This window comes from Equus przewalskii, chromosome 19 (assembly GCF_037783145.1).
Source record: "Equus przewalskii isolate Varuska chromosome 19, EquPr2, whole genome shotgun sequence".
Lineage (NCBI taxonomy): Eukaryota > Metazoa > Chordata > Mammalia > Perissodactyla > Equidae > Equus > Equus przewalskii.
The window spans coordinates 33687840-33712157 of NC_091849.1; the positions used below are offsets into that span (position 1 = coordinate 33687840).

Genomic DNA, 24318 nt, shown 5'->3' on the forward strand with positions numbered 1-24318 from the left:
AATTATACATTTTGTGTGGTTATTGGTATCTGAGGGGTTTTTGGGGGGGGGTAGGTTAAGGGTGAAATTTTTTTGCTTTCTATTATTTTATTGAGGTCACGTTGGTTTATAACATTGTGTAAATGTCAAGTGTACATCAGTATATTTCAGTTTCTGTATAGACTGCGTCATGTTCACCACCAAAAGTCTCGTGTCCATCCGTCACCATACATGTGTTCCTTTACCCCATTCACTCTTCCCATATCCCCTTCCCCTCTGGTAACCACCAATCTGTTCTCCTTATCTATGTGTTTGTTTGTTTGTTTGCTTATATTCCACATATGAGTGAAATCATATGATATTTGTCTATCTCTGTCTCACTTATTTCACTTAGCATAATACCGTCAAGATCCATCCATGTTGTCACAAATGGCATGCTTTTCTCTTTTATACGGCTGAGTAGTATTCCATTATATAGATAGATAGATAGATAGATAGATAGATAGATAGATAGATATCACGTCATCTTTATCCACTCATCTGTCAATGAGCAATTAGGTTGTCCTCAAGTCATGACTATTATGAATAATGCTGCAAAGAACATAGAGGTGCATATATCATTTCGGATTAGTGTTTCATGTTTTTTGGATAAAAACCCGGAAGTGGAATAGCTGGATCATATGGTATTTCTATTTTTAATTTTGGGGAAATCTCCATACTGTTTTCCATAGTGCCTGCACCAATTTACATTCCCACCAGCAGTGTACAAGTGTTCCCTTTTCTCAACATCCTTTCCAACATTTGTTATTTCTTGTCTTCTTAATCATAGCCATTCTGATGGGCTTGGGGTGATATTTCATTGTAGTTTTGATTTGCATTGCCCTAATAATTAGTTATCTTGAACAAATGTGCATGTCCTGTTGGCCACCTGTATATCTTCTTTGGAAAAATTTCTGCCCATTTTTTAATTGGGTAGATTTTTTGTTATTGAGCTGTATGAATTCTTTGTATATTTTGGAAATTAACCCCTTATCAGATCTATGATTTGGAAATATTTTCCCCTAGTTGGTGGATTGTCTTTTCATTGCCTTGATGGTTACCTTTGCTGTGCAGAAGCTTTTTAGTTTGATGTAGTCCCATTTGTTTATTTTTGCTTTTGTTTCCTTTGCCTGAGAAGACATCATATTTGAAAAGACGCTGCTAAGACAGATGTCAAAGAGCATACTGTATATGTTTTCCTCTAGGAATTTTATGGTTTCAGGTCTTACACCCAAGTCTTTAATCCATTTGAGTTATTTTTCTGTAAGGTGTAAGATAATGGCTGTCTTTCATCTTTTCCAAGTGGCTGTCCAGTTTTCCCAATACGATTTATTGAAGAGATTTTCCTTTCTCCAATGCAGTCACAATCAGAATCCCAATGACACTTTTCATGGAAATAGAACAAAGAATCCTAAAATTTATGTGGAACACAAATAGCCAAAGGAATCTTGAGAAAAAAGAACAAAGCTGAAGGTACAACACTCCATGAATTTGAAAGATACAACAAAGCTATAGTAGTCAAAACAGAATGCTACTGGCAGAAAAACAGTCACACAGATCAATGGAACAGAATTGAAAGCCCAGACATAAACCCACACATCTATGGACTGCTAATATTCAACAAAGGAACCAAGAACATGAAGTGTATCTCAGTTTTATTTTGCAATGAAAAAGGTTTTCAAAAATGATGAAAAGGAAACAGTGACTATCTGAGCATTTGTCTTCTGAAGACTGTGGAAACTGCAGATGGAAGAGAGAGAGACAGAATAAATACTTACGATGCTGGCTGGACCATAGAAAAGTAAACTGTTCAGGGCTGAAAGGAGTCAGGTCTTTGTGGAATTTCTAGACACTGTTCTTGCAAATGGGGACTAATGACACAGACAAGTAGAAGGAAGAAGGGCATAGGGTGACAGATGCATGATCTCAGAACACAAACTCTAGAATAAGTTCAGGACTCCTCTGAGGCCTCCTGGAAAAAGAGTCACTCCACAACATTGACTTCATGAATGTCCTTTACTTAGTCTGGGGCCTACGCCACTTGGTACTACTTCAGGCTCCAGGCGCAGAAGCTTCAGTTAGGACCTTAGTATGTCTGTGGTGGGAGACCTGCAGGGACAGTGATAAAAGTCTCGTAAGGGACCACCATCCTCCCATTCAGGGACTCAGCAGACAGTGCCACTCATCCAGAGTCACGCTTACGTCTTATCCCCAAGACATCTCCCTCTGGCCATCGGATTGAGAGAATGATCTGCCACCCAAACACAAGGAGGAAGACGTTACCCCCTCACCAAACGACTGAGTTTCCACATATCCTGGAATGAGGGAGAGTAAAGAAATAGAATGCCCCAATAGGACCAAATGTTGTCGTTATCCTGAGGGATGGGGGATGACCTGCAGTATCAGAGCTCCATCTCCGCTTACCCCCTAGAATGTTTTTGGCTTCAGAAAAGACTATTCCACGTATCCCTGAAAAGTACAATCAGCCTTCCCTGATAGCACAGCCTTCCACATCTTCCCTGGTAGCCCAGCCTTCTACATTTTAGATGTTAGGAAAAGTAGGAAGTGGGGGAAGCCATGAGGCAGGTGGCAGGGGACTTCTCAGAGGCTCATTACCTTTCCGAGCCCTGAGGTGGATGAAGATCCCCACCAGGAGGAAGATTAGCCCAAGCAAGAAGGCTGCAACTCCACTCAGCATCTTCCTCCAAGAATATTCAGACTGAGCTCCTATGGGAAACAGGTCTTCAAGTTAGTCAAAAGCTCCCAATATTTTATGTGCCTTCCTGAAATCCCAGAGCCTGGACTGGACACCAAATTCAATGCTATCTAGAGAAGGAATAAGTTTAGAAATGGTTTGTTGAGGCCAAGGTTTGCACCCATGCAGTTTCTGTTGCTGATTCTCATAGCCCATGGGAATGTCCTCTGAATACTAAGGTCAAAGTATTAGAGGACACTAGTTCCCAAAGTTGGAAGGAAGTGAAGAGGTGATTAGACCTCCTTATTTCCTGGAAGATACAAGGATAGATGTCTGCCATGTTTTCTCCCAACTTAGACCAAGGACTCCAATTTCTATGACTCCCTCAGATCAAGGGAAAGAAAAATTAGTGTTGTGACCAAGATGATTGCTGAAGTAACCCAGGCCTCATATAGACTCAGTATAACCCTAAGTCAGTCCCAGGGTATACAAGAAGCTGATTCTCACTCCACTCTACAGAAACAGGGCTCAGCAGGCTGGGATGGTCAACAAGGCAGGTGTAGACATCTCCAAGTTCAGGAGTCATTTCCAACATCACCATTGTCTGAAAGGTCCAGTCTCCATTCCTGATAAGGCCAGTGGACATGACCCCTGCTCTCTCCTCCAGCCCATTCCGGAACCACTTGATCTTGATGTCCCCTGGATAGAAACCTGTCACAGAGCAGAGTAGCAGATTGTGGTGCTGCAAGAATGGGGTCGTCTCCGGATACACTGTCACCTCTGGTTGCACTAGGAATGAACAGAATAATGAGACATTGTGAAGGAAAAACCACCAAGCCAAGACAGGAATTTCTTTAGGGACTATCTCAGCCCCTAATCTCTTTCCCAGATCACCCAAGTGGAAACTGAAATTCTGGGAAAATATCAGCCCCCAAGACTCAGAAACTGGGGATGTCAGTGACCCTAAAGAGGATTTAGATCTTATCAGACACTCCCACAATTACTCCTTCTATTTGAGGACCAACTAGTCTGTAAAGTCTCTGAGAACCTTTGAGATCTGAAACCAAGACCGCAGTGATCTGCCCTGTGAGGATATTGAGTGAGTCACAAGTGGGGACAGAACATAGACACAGACTCCCCTGCTCATAACCCATTTATCCTGAAGCAGGACATTCCCTATCATAAGGAAGAAGATCCATGGCCAGGTTCACATGTAGGAGATTCCTGAACTCTGGCAGACCTCATCTTCCACCTCACCTTTTCTCGCAACAGTGAAGGGTGCACCCAACTTGTAGTTGTGTCTGCAGAGCGCATCCACAGAAGCTCTACTCCTCTCCAGTATATCCGGCCGGTTGTTCCACCGCTCAGCGTCAGGCTTCCCCAGCTCTGTCAGTGCCACAAATATTCCCAGATCGCTGTCGAAACGTGCATACTCCTCCAGGTTAAAGATGAATCTGACCACAAACTGCACCTTTTCTGTCCCATTGGTGAAGTAACAGTCAGCCTTAGCCTGAATCACAAAATCTTCTGGAAAACCAAAATAAGACTATGAACACCAGGAACCAGCCACTATCTTTAGGAAACCCATACCTGGTAAATTATGCCAGACCACATCAACTTGAGAGGAGGCCTTTTGACCTCAGGAAATAGGCAAAAGTAGCCTCTCCCCCTGGTTCCTCACATCACAGTGGAAAGAAGCCTGAGACCCATCTACTAGCCCAGCCCAATAAGAGACATGTCACCCAAAGAAACAAGCCATAGAGAGTCCCAAGAGACATAAAGATTCATTCCACAAATATTTGTCCATTCATTCCTTTGACAAATATTACTGATTATTTGTCTTTTGCCAGACAACTTGTTCTGGGTTTCTTCAAGCCAAGCTTTCAGAAGCCCAGGGTCTTAACTCTCTTTATTATCAAGTCAAAAAGATCCATTCCCATGTGGAATAATTCAATAGTACTCTTGCCCTTAGTAGGTTCATTCTATGTTTTCCTTCTGGAGTAAAGTGAAGGAATGATGGAGATGGGTAAAGGAAATGCAGAATAGGTACATATTAGTTGTGAAATAAAGTCCCCTTCTACCTTCCACTCAGTATGGGTTTTCTCCTTTTTGATCTTTTCCTTTGCAGTCTTACTCAGGGATCTCATCCCCTCCATTGGTTCTAGTGAGGTAATGAGCTCATTAATTCTGTTAGTGTTTGGTAAAATAATATTAATCTGTGGCTTGAAGATGCCTTTTATCATGATCATTATCATTATCATCATTGGCACTATACCTATGCGAAAACTAATAAAGGGAAACCTCATTTAAAATGAAGTCAGGAGGCCAGAAGGGAGAACTCCCACACAGCACCACTCAAGGTCAGTTACAGCAAAGATAGTCATTACAGACCCTGACAGAAGTCCTCAACAGGAAAGAATACTTAATTACATGAAGAAACTTACATTGCATCCCAAACAGAAATTGATTACCCCAGCAACTCAGCCAGAGAGAAACCATCACCATCCTGAACTCTTGCTTTTCTCCAATGGACTTTCCTTCAAACCTTCCCCCCCATTTCCTCCTTTTCCTATATAATACAATGTTCCTCTCCCTCATTTGTTAGATTTGTCTATGGTCTGTCACAGCATGCACATCCTGGATTTCAATCCTTTGGTTATTCCTAAATAAATTTGTTTTGCTGATAGAATAACTGGCTGTTTTATTTTTAAGGTCAACACCTACAATTCTATTAAATCTCCAGAACAGAAGGAAAATGACAAGTACCCAGGAATCAATCCTGAAGACACAGAAATCTATAACCTAAATGACAGAGAATTCAAAAGAGTTATCATTTAAAAACTAAATGAGTTGCAACAATATGGTGATGCGGAATATAAGCTTAACTTAAACCTTCTTTTGGAGGTTTTATATTAAATGTTGCCATTAAAAATGAAATAAAAAGAGAGCGACATCAGCAACATGATGGAGTAAGCTGTTCCCTTTGTCTCTCCTCCTTTGAACTACAACTAAATGAACATTCATTGATCAATGGAGGATACACATGTAGCACCTCAGGATGCCTGAGAGACTCCTGCTGCTATACATCTGAAGGTGGATGGACCACCCCTGTGGAGGTGGTGGAGATAGGTGAGAATTCTCCTGCCCCCTCAGCAGCCCAGTACCCACATGCAACTGCTTTTGCACACCTGTGGCCCCAAGGATGGGCGTGTGTCTCAGCGAGACTGTGGAAACAGGTGAGGCAGCCCTGAGCCCCCACATGATCGCTCTTTGGTCCAGTGGGAAAGCCCAAAGTCCCACTGCAGTCCCAGGGAGTGGCTCTGGCTCGATCCTAGTGGGGATGTCCCATCCACCAAGCACAAAGGCTGGTGTGACCTAGGAGCAGACAGTGGTGCAGCTGCAAGTCCAGGCAAACAAGCCCCAGCTGCCTCCTATGCCCATAGTACTGCTGCAGTCCCAAAGGAGGAAGTGCAACTCAGCAAGACTGTGGGAGCAGGAGGCAGAGGCTCTGAGTCCCCAGATGATCACTCTTTGGTCCAGTAGGAAAGCCCACAGTCCCACCTCAGACCCAGGGAGTGGCTCTGGCTCAGATCCAGTGGAGTGGTCCCACCCACCAAGCACAAATGTTGGTGCAACCTAGGAGCAGACAGCAGCATATCTGTGGCCCAGGCAAAAGTGCCGCTGGCTGTCACGAACACCCATAGACCTGCTGCAGTCCCAAAGGGCAGAATGTGTCTGGGCAGGACTGTGGGATTAGGTGGAAGCAGCCCATAACCCCCATGTGATTATTCTTCCAGTTGATGGGAGACCCCACAGGGCTGCTGCAATCCCAAGGAGTGGCCCAGGCTCAGACAGGCACAGCTGATGTGGATCCTGGTGGGCTCAGATTACACAGCTCCTGCCCCTTTCCCCCGATGGTGGCATGTGGGAGCTGTGACCAAATTCCCTCTATGCTAAGGCACAAATCCATGCTGTCAAGCAATATGAAAAAAAATATATTAAATCTCCAGAACAGAAGGAAAATGACAAGTACCCAGGAATCAATCCTGAAGACACAGAAATCTATAACCTAAATGACAGAGAATTCAAAAGAGTTATCATTTAAAAACTAAATGAGTTAAAAGAGAATGCAGATAGACACTTCAACAATTTCAGGAGCTACTTCACAAAAGAGATTGAAACTCTAAAGAAGAACCAATCAGAAATGTTGGAGATTAAAAGCATAATGGAAGAGATAAAGAAAAATCTGGACTCCCTGAACAGTAGGTTCTGATATTATGGGGGGCAGAATTAGCAGTCTGGAGGACAGAAATATAGAAATCCTTCAGATAGAGGAGAAGCGAGAACTAAGACTAAAAAGAAATGAAGAAATTCTCCACGAAATATCCAACTCAATTAGGAAATGCAACATAAGGATTATAGGTAACCCAGAGGGAGAAGAGAAGGAGAATGGAGCAGAAAGCTTGTTCAAAGAAATAATAGCTGAGGACTTCCAAAACCTGGGGAAGAAGCTGGAAATACACGTGACAGAAGCCAATAGATCTCCAAACTATATCAATGTAAGAAGACCTTCTCCAAGCCGTATAGTAGTAGAGTTGGCAAAAGTGAATGAAAAGAAAAAATATTAAAGGCAGCAAGGCAGAAGAAAAAAACTTACAAAGGAACCCCCATCAGGCTTTCAGCAGATTTCTCAGCAGAAACCTTACAGGCTAGGAGAAGGTGGAATGATATATTCAAAATTCTGAAAGACAAAACTTTCAGTCAAGAATACTCTATCCAGAGAAAATATCCTTCAGGTGTGATGGAGAAATAAAAACTTTCCCAGATAACAAACATTAAGGGAGTTCGTCGCCATAATACACCCGCTATAAGAAATCTTCAAGAAGGCCCTCATACCTGAAAAAAAAAAACAGAAAGGGGTTACAAAACCCTGAGAAAGGAGATAAATAGACAAAATCAGAAAATTACAGCTCTCTGTCAGAACAGGTTAGAAAACAATTATGACGTTAAAGATAAAGGGAAGGAAAACACTGAAATAAATATAATCTTGTCATTTTAACCACAAACTCACAAAACAAGATGGAATAAGATGTGACAATACCAATTTAGAAGGGAAAGAGGTGAGGGATGAAATCGGCTTAGCCTAAAGAAATAACAAGCTATCAGAAAATGTACTATCTCATCTACAAGATTTTTTATACAACCATCATGGTAACCACTAAACAAATAATTAGAACAGAGACACAAATGATAAATAAGGAGAAAACTAAGAAAACCAGCATAGAAAACTACCTAATCAAATTGATAGTCTGAAATACAAGGGACAAGAAACAAAGGAAATGCAGAAGAATGGGAAAACGAGTGATAAAATGGCAGCATTAGGCCCTCATATATCAATAATCACTTTAAATATAAATGGATCGAATTCTCCAGTCAAAAGATACAGAGTAGCAGGATGGATTAAAAAACAAGACCCAACAACATCCTGCCTCCAGGAAACACATCTCAGCTCCAATGACAAACACAGGCTCAGAGTGAAGGGATGGAAGGTGATAGTCCAAGCTAATGGTGAACAAAAGAAAACAGGGTGTTGCCATACTTATAACAGACAAAGTAGACTCGAAGACAAAACAGATAAAGAGAGACAAAGAGGGGCAGTATATAATGATAAAAGGGACACTCCACCAAGAAGACAAAATAAATAAATATTTATGCACTCAACACAGGAACACCAAAGTACACAAAGGAACTATCAACAAACCTAAAAGGAGATATTAACAACAACACACTAATAGTAGGGGACTTCAACACCCCACTTACACCAATGGATAGATCATCCAGACAGAAAGTCAATATGGAAACTGTGGAATTAAAAGAAAAACTAAACCAGATGGACTTAATAGATATATATAAACACTCCATCCAAAAAGAGCAGATTACAGTCTTCTCAAGTGCACATGGAACATTCTCAAAGATAGACCATATGTTGGGAAACAAGGCAAGCCTCAATAAATTTAAGAAGATTGAGATAATATCAAGCATCTTTTCCAACCATAATGCTGTGAAACTAGAAATCAACTACAAGAAAAAAGCTTGGAAAGGGACAAAGATGTGGAGACTAAACAACATGCTACTGAACAACCAATGGATTATTGAAGAAATTAAAGGAGAAATCAGAAAATATCTGTAGACAAGTGAAAATGAAAACACACCATACCAACTCATATGGGATGTGTCAAAAGTGGTCCTAAGAGGGAAATTCAGTTCAATACAGGCTCGCCTTAACAAACAATAAAAATCTCAAATAAGCAATCTCAAACAACACCTAGCAGAATTAGAAAAAGAAGAACAAACAAAGCCCAAAGTCAATAGAAGGAGGGAATTAATAAAAATTAGAGCAGAAATAAATGAAATTGAAACAAAAGACAGTAGAAAGGATCAATGAAACAAAGAGCTGGTTCTTTGAGAAAACAAACAAAATTGACAAACCCTTAGCCAGACTCACTAAGAAAAAAAGAAAGAAGGCTCAAATAAATAAAATTAGAAGTGAATGAGGAGCAATTACAATGGATACCACAGAAAAACAAAAGATTATAAAAGAGTACTATGAAAAACTATATGCCAACGAGTTGGACAATCTAGAAGAAATGGATAAATTCTTAGACTCTTACAACCTCCTAAAACTGAATCAAGAGGAAATAGAGAATCTGAATTGAGCAATCTCAAGTAAAGAAATTGAAAAAGTAATCAAAAACCTCCCAAAAGGGGGCCAAGCCCGGTGGCGCAGCAGTTAAGTTCACACATTCCACTTCGGCGGCCCTGGGTTTGCCCATCTGGATCCTGGTTGAGGATCTACGTACCACTTGTCGAGTCATGCTGTGGCAGGTGTCCCACATATAAAGTGGAGGAAGATGGGCATGGATGTTGGCTCAGGGCCAGTCTTCCTCAGCAAAAAGAGGAGGATTGGCAGCAGATGTTAGCTCAGGGATAATCTTCCTTTAAAAAAAAATCCTCCCAAAAAATAAAAGTCCAGGACCAGACAGCTTCTCTGGAGAATGCTGCTAAACATTCTAAGAAGATTTATTACCTATCCTTCTCAAACAATTCTAAAAAATTGAGGAAAACGGAACACTTCCTAACACATTCTATGAAGCCAACATCACCCAGATACCAAAGCCAGACAAGGACAACACAAAGAAGGAAAATTACAGGCCAATATCACTGATGCAAAAATCCTCAACAAAATATTGGCAAGCCAAATACAGCAACACAGAAAAAAGATCAGACACCATGGGATAGTTCAACATCCACAAATCAATCAATGTCATATACCACATTGATAAAATGAGAAACACAAACCACATGATCATCTCAATAGATGCAGAAAAATCATTTGACAAGATCCATCTATTTATGATAAAAACTCTCAATAAAATGAGTATAGAAGGAAAGTACCTCAACATAATAAAGGCCATATATGACAAACCCACAGCCAACATTATACTCAATGGGAAAAAACTGAAAGCTATCCCTCTGAGAACAGGAACAAGACAAGGGTAACTACTCTCAGCACTCTTATTCAACTGGAGGTTTTGGCCAGAGCAATTAGGAAAGAAAAAGAAATAAAAAGAACCTAAATAGACAAGGAAGAAGTGAAACTCTTGCTGTTTGCAGATGACATGATTTTATATATGGAAAACCCTAAAAAAGTCCATCATAAAACAGTTAGAAATAATCAACAATTACAGCAAAGTCACAGGGTATAAAACCAACTTATAAAAATCAGTTGCATTTCTATACTCTACTAACAAACTAAAAGAAAGAGAACTCAAGAACACAATCCCATTTACAATCACAACAAAAAGAACAAAATATCTTGGGATAAATTTAACCAAGGAAGTGAAAGACCTACACAATGAAAACTACAAGATTTTACTGAAAGAAATTGATGATGACATAAAGAAATGGAAAGATATTCCTTGCACATGTATCAGAAGAATAAATATAGTCAAAATGTCCATGCTACCTACAGCAATCTACAGATTCAATGCAATCCCAATCAGAATCCCAATGACATTCTTCGCGGAAATAGAACATAGAATCCTAAAATTCATATGGAGCAACAAAAGACCCCAAATAGCTAAAGCAATACTGAGAAAAAAGAATAAAGCTGGAGGCATCACAATCCCTGACTTCGAAATAAACTACAAAGCTATAGTAATCAAAACAGCATGGTACTGGTACAAAAACAGGCACACAGATCAATGGAACAGATATAAAATAAAACCACACATCTACAGACAGCTAATCTTCACCAAAGGAGCTAAGAACATACAATGGAGAAAGGAAAGTCTATTCAATAAATGATGGTAAAACTGGACAGTCACATGTAAAAGAATGAAAGTAGACCATTATCTTATGCCATACACAAAAATAAACTCAAAATGGATCAAAGACTTGAAGGTATGACATGAAACCATAAAACTTCTAGAAGAAAATATAGGCAGTACACTCTTTGACACTTCAAACACCATGTCTACTCAGACAAGGGAAACAAAAGAAAAAATAAATAAGTGGGATTTCATCAGACTAAAGAGCTTCTATGAGGCAAGGGAAACCAGGATCAAAATGAAAAGACAACCCACCAATTGGCAGAAAATATTTGCAAATCATATATCCAACACAGGGTTAATCTCCATAATATATAAAGAACTCACACAACTCAACAACATAAAAACAAACAATCTGATCAAAAAATGGGCAGAGGATATGAACAGACATTTCTCCAAAGAAGATATACAGATGGCCAATAGGCACATGAAAAGATGCTCAACATCATTAATCATCAGGGAAATGCAAATCAAAACTACACTAAGATATCACCTCAAACCTATTAGAATGGCTATAATAACCAAGAAAAAAATAACAAATGTTGGAGAAGGTGTGGAGAAAAGGGAATCCTCATACACTGCTGGTGGGAATGAAAACTGGTGCAGCCACTACGGAAAACATTATGGAGATTTCTCCAAAAACATAAAAATAGAAGTACCATATGACCCAACTATCCCACTATTGGGTATTTATCCAAAGAACATGAAATCAACAATTTCAAAGAGATTTATGCACCCCTATGTTCATTGCAGCATTATTCACCATAGCCAAGATGTGGAAGCAACCCAAATGCCCATCGACTGATGATTTGATAAAGATGTGGTATATACACACACACACACACACACACATACACACACGCACGCAATGGAATACTACTCAGTCATAAAGAAAGACAAAATTGTCCCATTCACCACACCATGAATGGACCTTGAGGGTATTATGTTAAGCAAAGTAAGTCAGACAGAGAAAGGCAAACACTGTATGATTTCACTCATATGTGGAAGATAAACAAACACATGGACAAAGAGAACTGCTTAGTTGTTACCAGGGTGAAGACGGGTGAGGGATGGGCACAAAGGGTGAAGGGGCACACCTATATGACGACTGACAAATAATAATGTACAACTGAAATTTCACAATGTTGTAAACTATCATAACCTCAATAATAAATAAAATACCAATTCTAGCTTCATCTAAGACCTTCTAAACAAAAAACTCTGGAGGTTAAGAAAATGGAATAAAAAATTTCAATTCCATTGTTCACTATAATTTTCTACTCACAAAGTATTTTACTAATATTGATAGTGATTAGTTTGAGCTATATATTATTTTCATACAATGTATTTCAAAGCTCAAGGCATAGTGTTAAGTGAGAAAAGAAACAGAATGTGATTCAATGCCCAATGACGTTTATTAAAATTTTAAATACACACAGAAAAACAATGCTACGTATTTTTAAAGGCCATCCTCATACTTAAAGACATACCAGACACATTAGAATGTGTATCTGTGGAAGGGAGGGAGTGAGAATGGAGACAAGGGAAGAGATGAGAGAGTCCTTGTTCTGACAAAAGGTTACAATGTGCTGTGAACTCATTGGGTAAGATTAACTTGATTCTATGCACTTAAGAAAAAACAATAATAAAAGAACAATTAAAATGGGCTAATAATGCAGGTTGGTCAGGAAAGATCTCCCTGAAGAAATGTAATTTAAGTTGAGACTTGAATGAAAATTGTCACTGATCTTGAGTTGTAAATTTGCTTTCATTTCTAAGTTCAGAGGTCTCCTCCACAAACTACTGAGCTGAGCATAAAGATGGTAGCATCCTTCCTGGCTCAGCCATATTCATGTCTCACTCAGTAGCTGATTTCAGATGCAGCTGTAACCGCCAATTCTCTATCCCTTCTCACAGACTATATCACAAAAATAACTTTTTATTCAGATCTGTGTCAGGTTTAAGATCTCAGCTGATTTTTTTTCCATTTGTGTTGTTAAAGGGATGTTATAAACTCATGGAGGTTTCTATTCTCTAAGAACAACAATCTTCTCCCATCTACCCTCCCCCCAGGTTTGTTCCTCTTTTGTATTTAATGAGACTTTGAGGTTCAAAGAGGTTCTGTTTTTAACACATTATATCCTGTTTTCTGCTGATAAGTATGTTTTCATGTTCACTGCTTCATGTTTGCATAGCCTATCTCCTCGGCTAGAAAAATAGCAATAAATACATGTACCCAGTAACCTGAGGACATGGATAATGTCAATTTCTCTTATTTCTCAAAATTTCTTGGTACAATTCTGACCATATAGTAGGGGCTTAAATGCCAAAAGAAGCAACCTTTGTTCCCAATTTCTTTTGTCCATATATACTCTAACTGGATAAATATAGAAACTGTCACAGTCACCAGAGCAAACTCTGGCTCTACAATGGCATCTATTCTCAGTCTGCCTCCATTTTTTACAGTTCTCCAGACTGGCATTGATACAATAAGGACCCTAAACAAGATGACATGTTTCCCTTCTTCCTGCCTCCCTACTCTTTGGCTATGGTACAGGAAGTGTCTTTTCCCAGCAGTCCAAATTGTGTGTAGTAAAGAAGGAAGGAATACTTTTCTCTCAAAGGGAAGAACACCCTCTTTGAAGCCAGAAGCTATTTCCAGTTTGCTGTGTAGTCTAGACCTATAAGGAAAGGCCTCCCTCCCCCATGCCAATTATTGCACACGCACTGGAAAAAAATTGTTCTGTTCTTACCTGGAGAGTCTCTGCCTTGAGTCATGGAGGAATCAAGCCTGATTAGATTCACTAACAGAGCCACCAGCCAGGGAACCCACCCAGAACCCATTCTGGAAGAAAGAAAATGAGAGAGTAAAATCGTCAGCTTCTTCAGAATGGGATCTGTCCTCACACAACTCAGTCAAAAAATACTCATTAAGAATATACATACCTTTCTAGCCTCCCCAGGATTGGAAATGCCTCAGATTTGTAACCAATCAGGATAGAGGAGTTTTGCATCATTAGGTGCTGGGCAGAACACTCTTATAAAGTTGTGTTATATCACTTAAGAATCGTTTACCTGCAAAATCACTGACAGTAGTTTAGGTACATGGAAAATGGACTGGGAGAAAAAAGATTCTCTACACACTATGTGGTCCCAGAAGAACTATGTAGATTGTTTAATTATGTGTCCTGCTATCCTCATTTAGCACTGTCTTTGGTTTAGTCTGACCAGTAGGTCTCCCTTCCTATGGAGTAGTTGACATTGCCAACAGAGAGTATGCAAATAAAAAAGAAAGTAGACAGCATTTTAAAGTATATGCCTTAAGAGGAGTTAGTGAAGGAATTATCAGAGAAGAAGTAGAAGAGATTGAGAATAATCTGGAGGGTATGATTTCCTGTAAACCAATAGACAGACACACACAAAAAAAGAACATGGAGAGAGGATTCTCAAGAGAATAAAATGCTGCAAAACTGTTCAAGAGAATAAAGTATAAGAAAACATTATTGTGTTTTATAGTTAGTGGGGCACCAATAACTTTCAATGAAATGTAGAGTGTCAAAGGTAGAAGCTGTATTTGAAGAGTAAAGAGTGAATTGGAAATGAGGAAAGGAAGGCAGCAGGTGTAAACAGTCCTTCAAGAATTTTGGAAGTGAAAACAAGGGAAAAGATGAGGCCCTCACTTGAGAGAGAAACAACACTAAGGGAAAGCTACTTGCAGCACAGGAAAGACCTTTACAAGTTTCTGAGTCAAGTACAAGGCATCTGTAGAAAAGAGAAATTTAAGATAAAAAGGAGAATAAAACAGAAGTTACCCCCAAAATGGTGAATGGAATCCAGAGAACGAGAGAGATTGTCAGGTTTTGCAATAAAAAGGAACACTTCTTGAGATGCAAGAATGAAGACAGGAAGATTTGGGGTGAGAAAGGGAGGAAATGAGGAAGTCTCATTCCTCATGAAGTATGACTTCAACAAACTCTGTTTAGAACAAGGCAAGATCTTCTGCTAAAAACGAGCTGGAAGAAAATATATTTGATAACTAAGGAGCCAAGACTCCTTTTTCACCAAAGTGGTCTATAAGTGCATTATCTTTATTAGCATAAAGCCATCCATACTCAGTATTACAGGCCATACAATGAAGAAAAAGACATGTTCCTTGTCCTCAAGTAATGTGTAACCAAGGTGGAATGACAAGGTAACAATCCACCATAATGTCAGGAAGAATGAAATTAACTTTTTAATGTTTGGGCACATAAGGAGAGTAAATTCTAACTTCGTCTACAAAGAGTTCATGATGAAGTTGATATTTGATACTAGTGGCCTAACAAACCGAGAATTTCAGAATTTGGAATACCTAGTATATGTGGACAATAGAAAAGAGATAAACAGTGAAACAAAAGTTTATCTGGAATCCCTTAAAAGTTACTGATTATCCACAATAAATAAACATAAACGAACTACTTCATTGACCAGGAGAAGATACAATAGAATTTACTTTTACTTCTTCACTTTCCTAAAGAAACACATGCTTTGATGGGTATGTACAGTGAGATTATGTTGGTAGTTGACCAGGAGACTGAGGAATACTTGAGTTATGCCTTACTAAATATGCTGGGATGCCCTCAGGAAAGCACTACCCATAAATAGTAATAGCAAATTGTAAATCAAAGGCTTACTCATTATTAAGTGGTCAAATCCCTGATACTTCAATAGAGAGTTTTTTGGTTAGCTTCTCTGAAGCATGAGACCCCAAGCAAGGTCTCAAGTTCCCTCTTAAATCCCACATGTACCGGTAGCCAGCTATAAATCCTAAAGGACTAAGAACTTCCAAGCATATGAGTAATAGTGCGGGAAGAAGAAAGATGATTGGATACCAAAGGGACTGTGTTCAAGATGGCGGAAATAGGATTCAGAAAAGAAGGGTGAAATGCAACTATGTAACCTTTTAATGCACTATGATCCTCATTCTTACTAAACATGCTCTGCCCTGGAATCTGACCAATCAGAATAATAGATTCTTCTCCTGGGAGATCATGACAGAGTAAAGAAAAAGATCTGGAGGTGGGGAAGACATCACTAATGTTCACCAAGTTCCTCTAATTCCTGGGCACATGGAAAACTATACCTCCTAGTCTCCTGGGACTATGTGACTAGTTCTAGCCAATGGTTAGTGAACAAAAGATTCTTGGTCGAAGAATTCAACTACCATTGCATGACTTTTCTCCTCTTCCCCTACCAAATCAACCAAGAAAGGCTTGTGTTGAAATAGTGGAATCAGAATATAAAAGTAGTCTAATTAGCTGAGTCATCATGGAGGGTAGCTGCCCCTAGAGAAACACCCAAACCTACAACATACACTGTATGAATGAGAGATAATTTTTGCTTAATTAAGGTACTGAGGGTTGCTTATTACCACAGCCTGGCCTAACTTAACCTAACTAACATAGGACAGGAGCAAGAATGTCAACCCACCCCCTCCACATCCCTCAAGTAGATTCAAATATAGTATTCATGAATTAGAAACCTTATCACAGGCCAGAAAATGGTAGACTCTGTATACAGAGCATATGACCCATGATTGTGAGTACTTCTTCTAGATGTGGATAGTTGTTTTGCTCCCATTTGGGAGGGCGTGTGTGAAGCTGAGTAAAAAGGTGACAATCAGGAGCTCAAGCCACTGAGTTTAACTTCCTTTCTTCTTCTTACCCATACCTACCTAGTCTTTCTCGTGTACCTCATCCTATTTTACTTGAGGCTAAATAAATGAGGATGTGACATGGAGGTTATCAGAAGGAATAAAAGTGCGAGAGGGTAGGAGAGACATAAGTCTGAGCCTGTTTCCCCTCCTTTGCAGGCAGTACCCTGGCTGGGCTTCTGCAGTTTCCCTCAGAGATGAGACAGACCCTGAGGAGAGGAGAGAGAGCAGAGCCTAAGGAATATAGATTAAATGGGAGCTTGTATTTGGATTTAGCGGGAAGAAAAGGAGTTGTTAGATGGCAAGGGGTGCTGAAAGATTGGAGGACATGGATGCTGAACCAGAAAGGGAGGAGAGCTGTTCTTACTTCTAGCATGAATATGCGTAAGACCCTTAAAAGCTAAAATCTGACTTGCCTACATCATGATCATAATAGCTAATATTTGTCAATTTCTTACTATAAGTCAGTTTTCTAAGCACTATATAAATGTGTTGTGTGTGTGTGTGTGTGTGTGTGTGTGGTGGAGGGTATCATGATCTCCCTTTTATAGATGAAGTTATGAAAGGATGAACCAAAAGTCACGTAACTAGTAAGTCCATAGGTTGTGCTTTTTCCCTTGTACTATATCTCTTACTTGGTAACCCAGGAAAGCATTATTTCTACACCTTCAGCATCCCTGTAATGATAAGACGCACAAAAGGTCAAAATAATTGAAGAATTTTGTGATAACTATTTGGTGCCAGGACAGATCTCCATCACATCTTATCTCACAAAAGGACATCGGTGGTCTCATATATCACAAGAAAGGAAGGGCGTAGAGCCCATCTATAGGAACTAAGAGAAAGCAAGACCAACCTGTAAATCTCCCTTTGCAATAGCCTCTGATACATCTTGAATAAATCAAAGCATGTGATTCGTCCAGTTGGAAGCTTTGTTGAATTGTGTTCTGTGCTTAGTGTCAAGCACAGACAGAAGGATCTGGGCTCCCCCAGCTTTTCAGAGAGACTACACAGTTCTAGGGAGACAGCTAATAAAGGGAAAGGCTGTGGCCTGGTTCCTTTCTCTCACGTTTTTGTTTTTGTGTTCCACTTGTATGAGCTTGAAAAATAAGAGAGGTGCATTTTCATCTTTCTCTTCCTGCCTGACCTCAGCCAAGAGCCCTAATATGGACAGACCTATTATAGACACGGGCTTTTCTGTCATTTTTTACTCAAGCCCGTACTTTGCATCCCTCTTCCGCTTTCCCTTCCCCTTCTCTAAGGAGTGAAAGAAGTTGGGTGTGGTATATGTGGTTGTTTCTTGAGGGTGGTAGAAAATCATTCTCCCTATTACCTGACGCAAATACCCCTTCAACTGCTGTTTTGTTGACTTTAAATTTGGAATAAACTGTCCGTTTTCCTCTTTCTACTCCCTTCTATCACCGGAAACATAAGCTGCCTTAGAGAAGTTAGAAAATTATTCTGCGATACTAGACAGAAAATTAAAACATATTTTTAGAGAACACTATGTGTTGAGTTTCGGTTTAACTGAAAGGATTATACTGGGCTAAGAACATTGCCAGTTCGAAATGCTTGCTTAATTCTCCCTCAGTGGTGACTGTAGTCCCAGACTAGAGGGAGACGTCACATGACGGGAAAGGTGAGAAGGAAAGGATATGAGAAACAACAGAAATAGGTGGAATTTGGGGTGTCTGAAGCAACCTTGTGATTCCACCCAGTGAGAAGCCGTTTGGGAACTGAGGAACTAAAAGCTCTGGGCTCTAATCAGCAATCACTTGTTTGATAATGACGTCTGGATGGCTGGATCCACCCATCGTATTGGTTTATGCGTCTCGGTATGACACCATTCTCTAGACTATGATAGTTTTGTCTATCACCCCATCGTGGAAAAGTGAATGTTGGTGCTCTTTTCTCCGCTAATTTGTACATCTGAACTCATTATTCCTAGGAAATAGTCACTGAAATTATAATATTATGAACTTCAAAAAGATTTTCTAGAACAAGCCCAACTTAGTCCTGATAGGTTTTTAAAAATCTGTGCTAGATTCTGTTTGCAATATTTTTATTAGGATTTTTGCGTCAATATTAATAAGTAAATTCATCTATAGTTTTTATTTTTGTTCATTATCATAGTTTAACATAAATATTATACTTACTTCATTAAAAGAACACTTTTTATACTATTGAGCCATTTAATTAGGGTTGGAATTATCTTTTTTTTCTTTGAAGACTTTATTACATTCCTCTAAATATCTTGACCTGGAGCTTTTCTGAGGGTAATTTTTTTAGGATTTTCTCTATTTCTTCTGTGGAAATTACTCTATATAGATACCCTACCTCTATAGGAGTTGTGCTTGGTATATTGCATTTTTCAAGAGAATTATTCATTTAATCCAAGTTTCCAAGTTTATTTTTGTAAAATTGAACAAAGTAGTCTCTTCCGATTTTTCTTCTGTTCCTGTGTTAGTTTTGTCCTTGTCATAACTTCTCTGCTTTTTTCTTGATGAAGTTTTCCAGCGGTTTATTTATTTTACTGAAAAATGTTTTAAGCTTCTGAATTCATGCATTCTACTGTTTTAGTTTTCTGCTTTTATCTTTATTATCTGCTCCTGTTTTTGTGTGATTGATTTTGTTGTTCTTTTCACTTAATTCACCTGTTTCATTCTTTCCTTTCACTAATATAGTTAACTAAGGTCATATATTCTCCTCTGAGCACTGCTTTAGCTATATCTCAAAGGTTTTAATATGTGATTTTTGTTATTTTTCGAGAAGTTTTTCAATTTTTTTTTTTTATTTTCTCTCTGGCTCAAGAGAGAGACCATTTCTTTAAGTTTCTATGTGGAAGAGCGTGTATCTTTTCTGACTTTCTTCTGTTATCTAGCGTGTTCCATTATGGTCATAGAATAGTATCTATGTCATTCCTACTCTGGGGAACTTGAGGGTTTTTTGTTCCATAATATGTGATTTATTTTCATTAATGTTTTGTTGGGACTTGAAAAATTGTGTTCTCTATTTTCAATGAAGAAAGTTCAGTATAGATTCATCATATCCAATTTTTATTATGTTAGTAATATCTTCTGTGTTCATACTTTTTTGTCTACTCAATCTAGTACTGAGGAAAGTGAATTAAAGTCTAATAAGTTGTTCATTTCTGAATATTCCCCTTGTATTTACCTTAATTTCTGCTTAATAAGCACTGCTGATATGCTATTTAGAACTTATGCCTCTTTTAAATATCCATTAGGAATTCTACACTTAATATTATAAAGTGTCTTCTCATCTCACTCAATTTTTTTTGGTCTGAATTTCACCTTGTTTAATAATAAGATTGTGACCTCTGCTTCTTTTTTGTTTGTTTTCCCTTGTTGCATCTTTTCCCATCATTTTATTTGTTGAATAAGTGAATAAATATTTCTGAATAACTATTTTATGTGTGTCTTTTGTATATTGCAAACAGCAGAATTTTTCTTTTAATCTAACCTTAAAATATTTTTATTTTATAGATGAGATAAGCCCATTTACAGTTATTAATATGGCAAATAGACTCAGTGTAATTTGGAGATAATTATTTTCTGTTAAATATGTTGTTTATGTGAGCATTTCCTTTTTAAAATAGTTTACTATGCCTTTTTTGTGTTTTTCTAAAATTGCAGTTTTTCAGATATTTAGGAAGGTGTTTATTTTGGAATTGTCTTCATAACTTTATTTTTACATAATACAATTAGTTCTCTCTTTCTTTAGATAGTTCCTATTAGTTTTCCACTATGAACATCATAAAACTAGCTTTTTTCCTCTTCCATTTTCTTTGTGTTTAATTTTGTACTCTTAAACACGTTCAAAAGGCAACTACTTGATTTATTGGTTTTTTGTTTTTGGGGTTTTTTTAAAGATTTTTTTTCCCTTTTTCTCCCCAAAGCCCCCTGGTACATAGTTGTATATTTTTAGTTGTGGGTCCTTCTAGTTGCGGCATGTGGGATGCCACCTCACCATGGCTTGATGAGCAGTGTCATGTCAGCACCCAGGACCTGAACCAGCAAATCCCTGGGCAGCTGAAGCGGAGCGCATGAACTTAACCATTTGGCCACGGGGCCAGCCCCCTGATTTATCAGTTTTAAGGGATTTTTTTTAACTTTCTATTGAGATTATGATAGTTTGCAACCTTGTGGAATTTCAGTTGTGTATTATGGTTTGTCAGTCATGTTGCAGGTGCACCACTTCACCCTTTGTGCCCACCCCCCACCCGCTTTCCCCTGGTAACCACTAATCTGTTCTCTTTGTCTACATGTTTAACTTCCACATATGAGTGGAGTCATACAGAGATTGTATTTCTCTATCTGGCTTATTTCACTTAACATAATATTAAGGGATATTTTTTGACTCCTGGACAACGCCATCAGCAAGCTTATTCTATATCCTTACTTATTTTTCTACTTAATCTGTAATGACTGAGAAATGTGTTTCTATTTATCAATTTCTTCTTGTAGTTCTGTCTATATTTTCTTATATATTTTGTGACTTTGTTGTTAGGTGCATACTGATTCAGTTTTAGTATGTTTTGGTGACTGCTTGTTATCATTGTTAAGATCATCTTTGTCTCTACTAATGCCTACAATCTTACTTTTTTTATTAAAGATTAGCACCTGAGTTAACAACTGTTGCCAATCTTCTTTTTTCTTTTCTACTTTTTCTCCCCTAATCCCCCAAGTACATAGTTGTGTATTTTAGTGGTGGTCCTTCTAGTTGCAGCATGTGGGATGCCACTTCAGTATGGCCTGATGAGTGGTGCCATGTCCACGCCCAGGATCCAAACTAGCAAAACCCTGGGCTGCTGAAGCAGAGTGTGTGAACTTAACCACTCAGCCATGGGTAGGCCCCAAATGCCTACGATCTTAGACTAGATATATGTATATGTTTTGGTGAGGAAGATTCGCCCTGAGCTAACACCTGCTGCCAATCTTCCTCTTTTTGCTCAAGGAAGAGTGGCCCTGAGCTGACATCTGTGCCCATCTTTCATCTGCCACAGCATGGCTTGATGAGTGGTGTAGGTCTGCACCCAGGATCTGAACCCATGAACCCAGGCTGCCGAAGTGGAGCACACTGAACTTGACCAGTACACCACTCGGCCAGCCCCTTAGATTATATTTTTAGCTATCAATGTAACTACACAAGTCATCTTATGTTAGTTTGTGTATTATATTGCATCTTTTGATTTTAACCTTTTTATGTCTTTAGGTTGTCTTTGGGACTCTCATGAAGGACATCTAACTAGATTTTGTGATATTATTAATCTAATCTGAGATTTATTCTTTAAATTTAAGCCATTTACATTTATTGTGATTACTAAATTATATGGATTTATTTCTATTATCATATATTGTGCTTCCTATTTTGTTATGTTCTTTCTCTGCTTCTTTTTTTTTCTCTTTTCAACTCATATTAATTTGATTAATTTTTTAAAGTAATCTCTAATTTCCCTCTCCTGGCTGAGGAGTTTTAAATTCTATTAGTTAAAAGTTACCCCTACATTTTTAACATGAGTACCTAACTTGGCAACATCGGAAGTTAATCAATACCTCCACCCTCCTTCCAATCAAGGAAAAGACTTTAGAATGCTTTACTTTATCTCCTTGTTCTCATATTATTTATAATTATTCCACCTTGTTCTTAAATTTAATAGTCATTGTTGGTGATTTTTATAGTTATAGTCATTTTTCATCCTTTATTCTGATTTACCAATATTCTAGACAGGTTTTTCTCATCATTTTGTGTGTTTGTGTGTTTCTCATCTTTGCTTCTTGCATCCCAGTTTTTCTTTCTGGGTTCAGTATCCTTCTGACTTAAGTGGCAATAAAGGAAAATCAAACGATGGCTATAATATAATGCCACTTTTTATCCGTAAGATTGGCAAAATCTGAAAAGTTAACGATATTCTACATTGATGAGCATGTGGGGAAATAGATAAACTCATATATTGCTAATGGACCTGTGCATTAATACAATCTCTATGAAGGCTATTTTGCAATATCTATCAATATTAATAATATATATACATTTGGACTCAGTGACTGCCCCTTTAGGATTTTATCCTGGCGATATTCTTGCACATGTGTATTACAATGTCTATGCAAGACATTGATTACAATAGCAAAAGATTTCCAATAACTTAACCGCTCATCAATAAGAGGAAACAGGCTAAATGAAATATGGTACCTTCACAAAATAGAATACCGTATAGTCATATATTGCTAAAGTTTAAAAAGTAAAGTTCAGAACAGGGAATTTAGGAAGCCACTATTTGTAAAATAGGGAGCAAGACTATGTATACACATACGCTTACATATACATTAAATTTCTCTGGAAGGGTAAACATAAAGCTCGGAACATGAATGCCTATGCGAGGAGTATTGGCCAACCATGGAGAAGGATGGGAGTCGTCTTTCCTCTTTAACCCTAGTTTCCAACTTTTGTGCCATTTGAATTTTAAGCCGCATTAATATATTGGCTGTTCAAATAAATTGTATCTTTAAAAAAGAGAATAGTATGAGAGTAAGTGGATACAGGGAGTATAGGCAGCTCTTTTGAGGAGTTTTGTAGTAAAGCTGGGCAGAGTCCACCTTTTCCTAGCTGTGTGACCCAGGTAAGTTAGTAAATGTTTCTAAATCTCCATTTTTTCCTTCTTAGAACTGGGATAGTAATACTTGCCACATGGGATCATCTTGAAGATAAAGTAAGAAGATACATATCAGGCACTAAGCACAATAGTAGCACACAGAAAGCACTCAGTGTATGATTATTATTGTTACTGAATTATTAGAATCCATAACTCTAGGTTGAAAACCCAGTGTTTCCTAAGACCACTAGATGGCATCAGACTCAAACAAATGGGTGCTTCTTTCTCGCAGCACCCAAAACAGGGGAAATCTCAGTTTTCCTTATTCCCTAGTTCTTTCTCCCAAAATTCTGACAACTCCACTCTTCCTCCTCTTGATTCACAACTGCCATGTGGACTGCAAGTGGCTACCCCACTGGGCTGGGGCATAAAGGATTTGAAATTCAAGGCTGTTTCCACACTGGGCAGGGCAGACAGGGTGGGGCATGGTTTGGGGTTCCGAAGAAATTTATCAGAGTTTCCTAAGGTTCCCCCTCTCCATTCACATCTTCCTTAGGAAAGAGTACTGACTGGGGGGCCGGCCCGGTGGCGCAGCGGTTAAGTTCGCACGTTCCGCTTCTCGGCGGCCCAGGGTTCGCTGGTTCGGATCCCGGGTGCGGACATGGCACTGCTCGGCAGCCATGCTGTGGTAGGCGTCCCACGTATAAACTAGAGGAAGATGGGCACGGATGTTAGCTCAGAGCCAGGCTTCCTCAGCAAAAAGAGGAGGACTGGCAGTAGTTAGCTGAGGGCTAATCTTCCTCCAAAAAAAAAAACAAAAAAAAAACATGACTGAGTGGGAAAGATACTAAAGGCAAGTGACAAGAAAGGGAGATTAAGGGGCAGGGACATCAAATGGTGTTGGCAGGTAGAA

General features: G+C 38.8%; 1 protein-coding gene across 2 annotated transcripts; it reads right to left on the bottom strand.

Moving 5' to 3' along the window:
- Positions 1-1656: 1656 nt before the first annotated feature.
- LOC103544628 (HLA class II histocompatibility antigen, DO beta chain) lies at positions 1657-14051 on the bottom strand. 2 transcript variants are annotated; one of them, XM_070585829.1, is made up of 5 exons: positions 13857-14051; positions 3971-4240; positions 3221-3502; positions 2635-2745; positions 1657-2127 (listed from the first exon to the last, which is right to left on the bottom strand). In XM_070585829.1, the coding sequence occupies exons 1-5, from the start codon at positions 13945-13947 to the stop codon at positions 2105-2107; spliced, it is 777 nt and encodes a 258-aa protein (XP_070441930.1). In that variant the 5' UTR covers positions 13948-14051; the 3' UTR covers positions 1657-2104. The 2 variants fall into 2 exon arrangements, with proteins under 2 accessions (XP_070441930.1, XP_070441932.1); XM_070585831.1 differs by having other exon boundaries at positions 3221-3424; positions 13857-14040.
- Positions 14052-24318: the final 10267 nt, after the last annotated feature.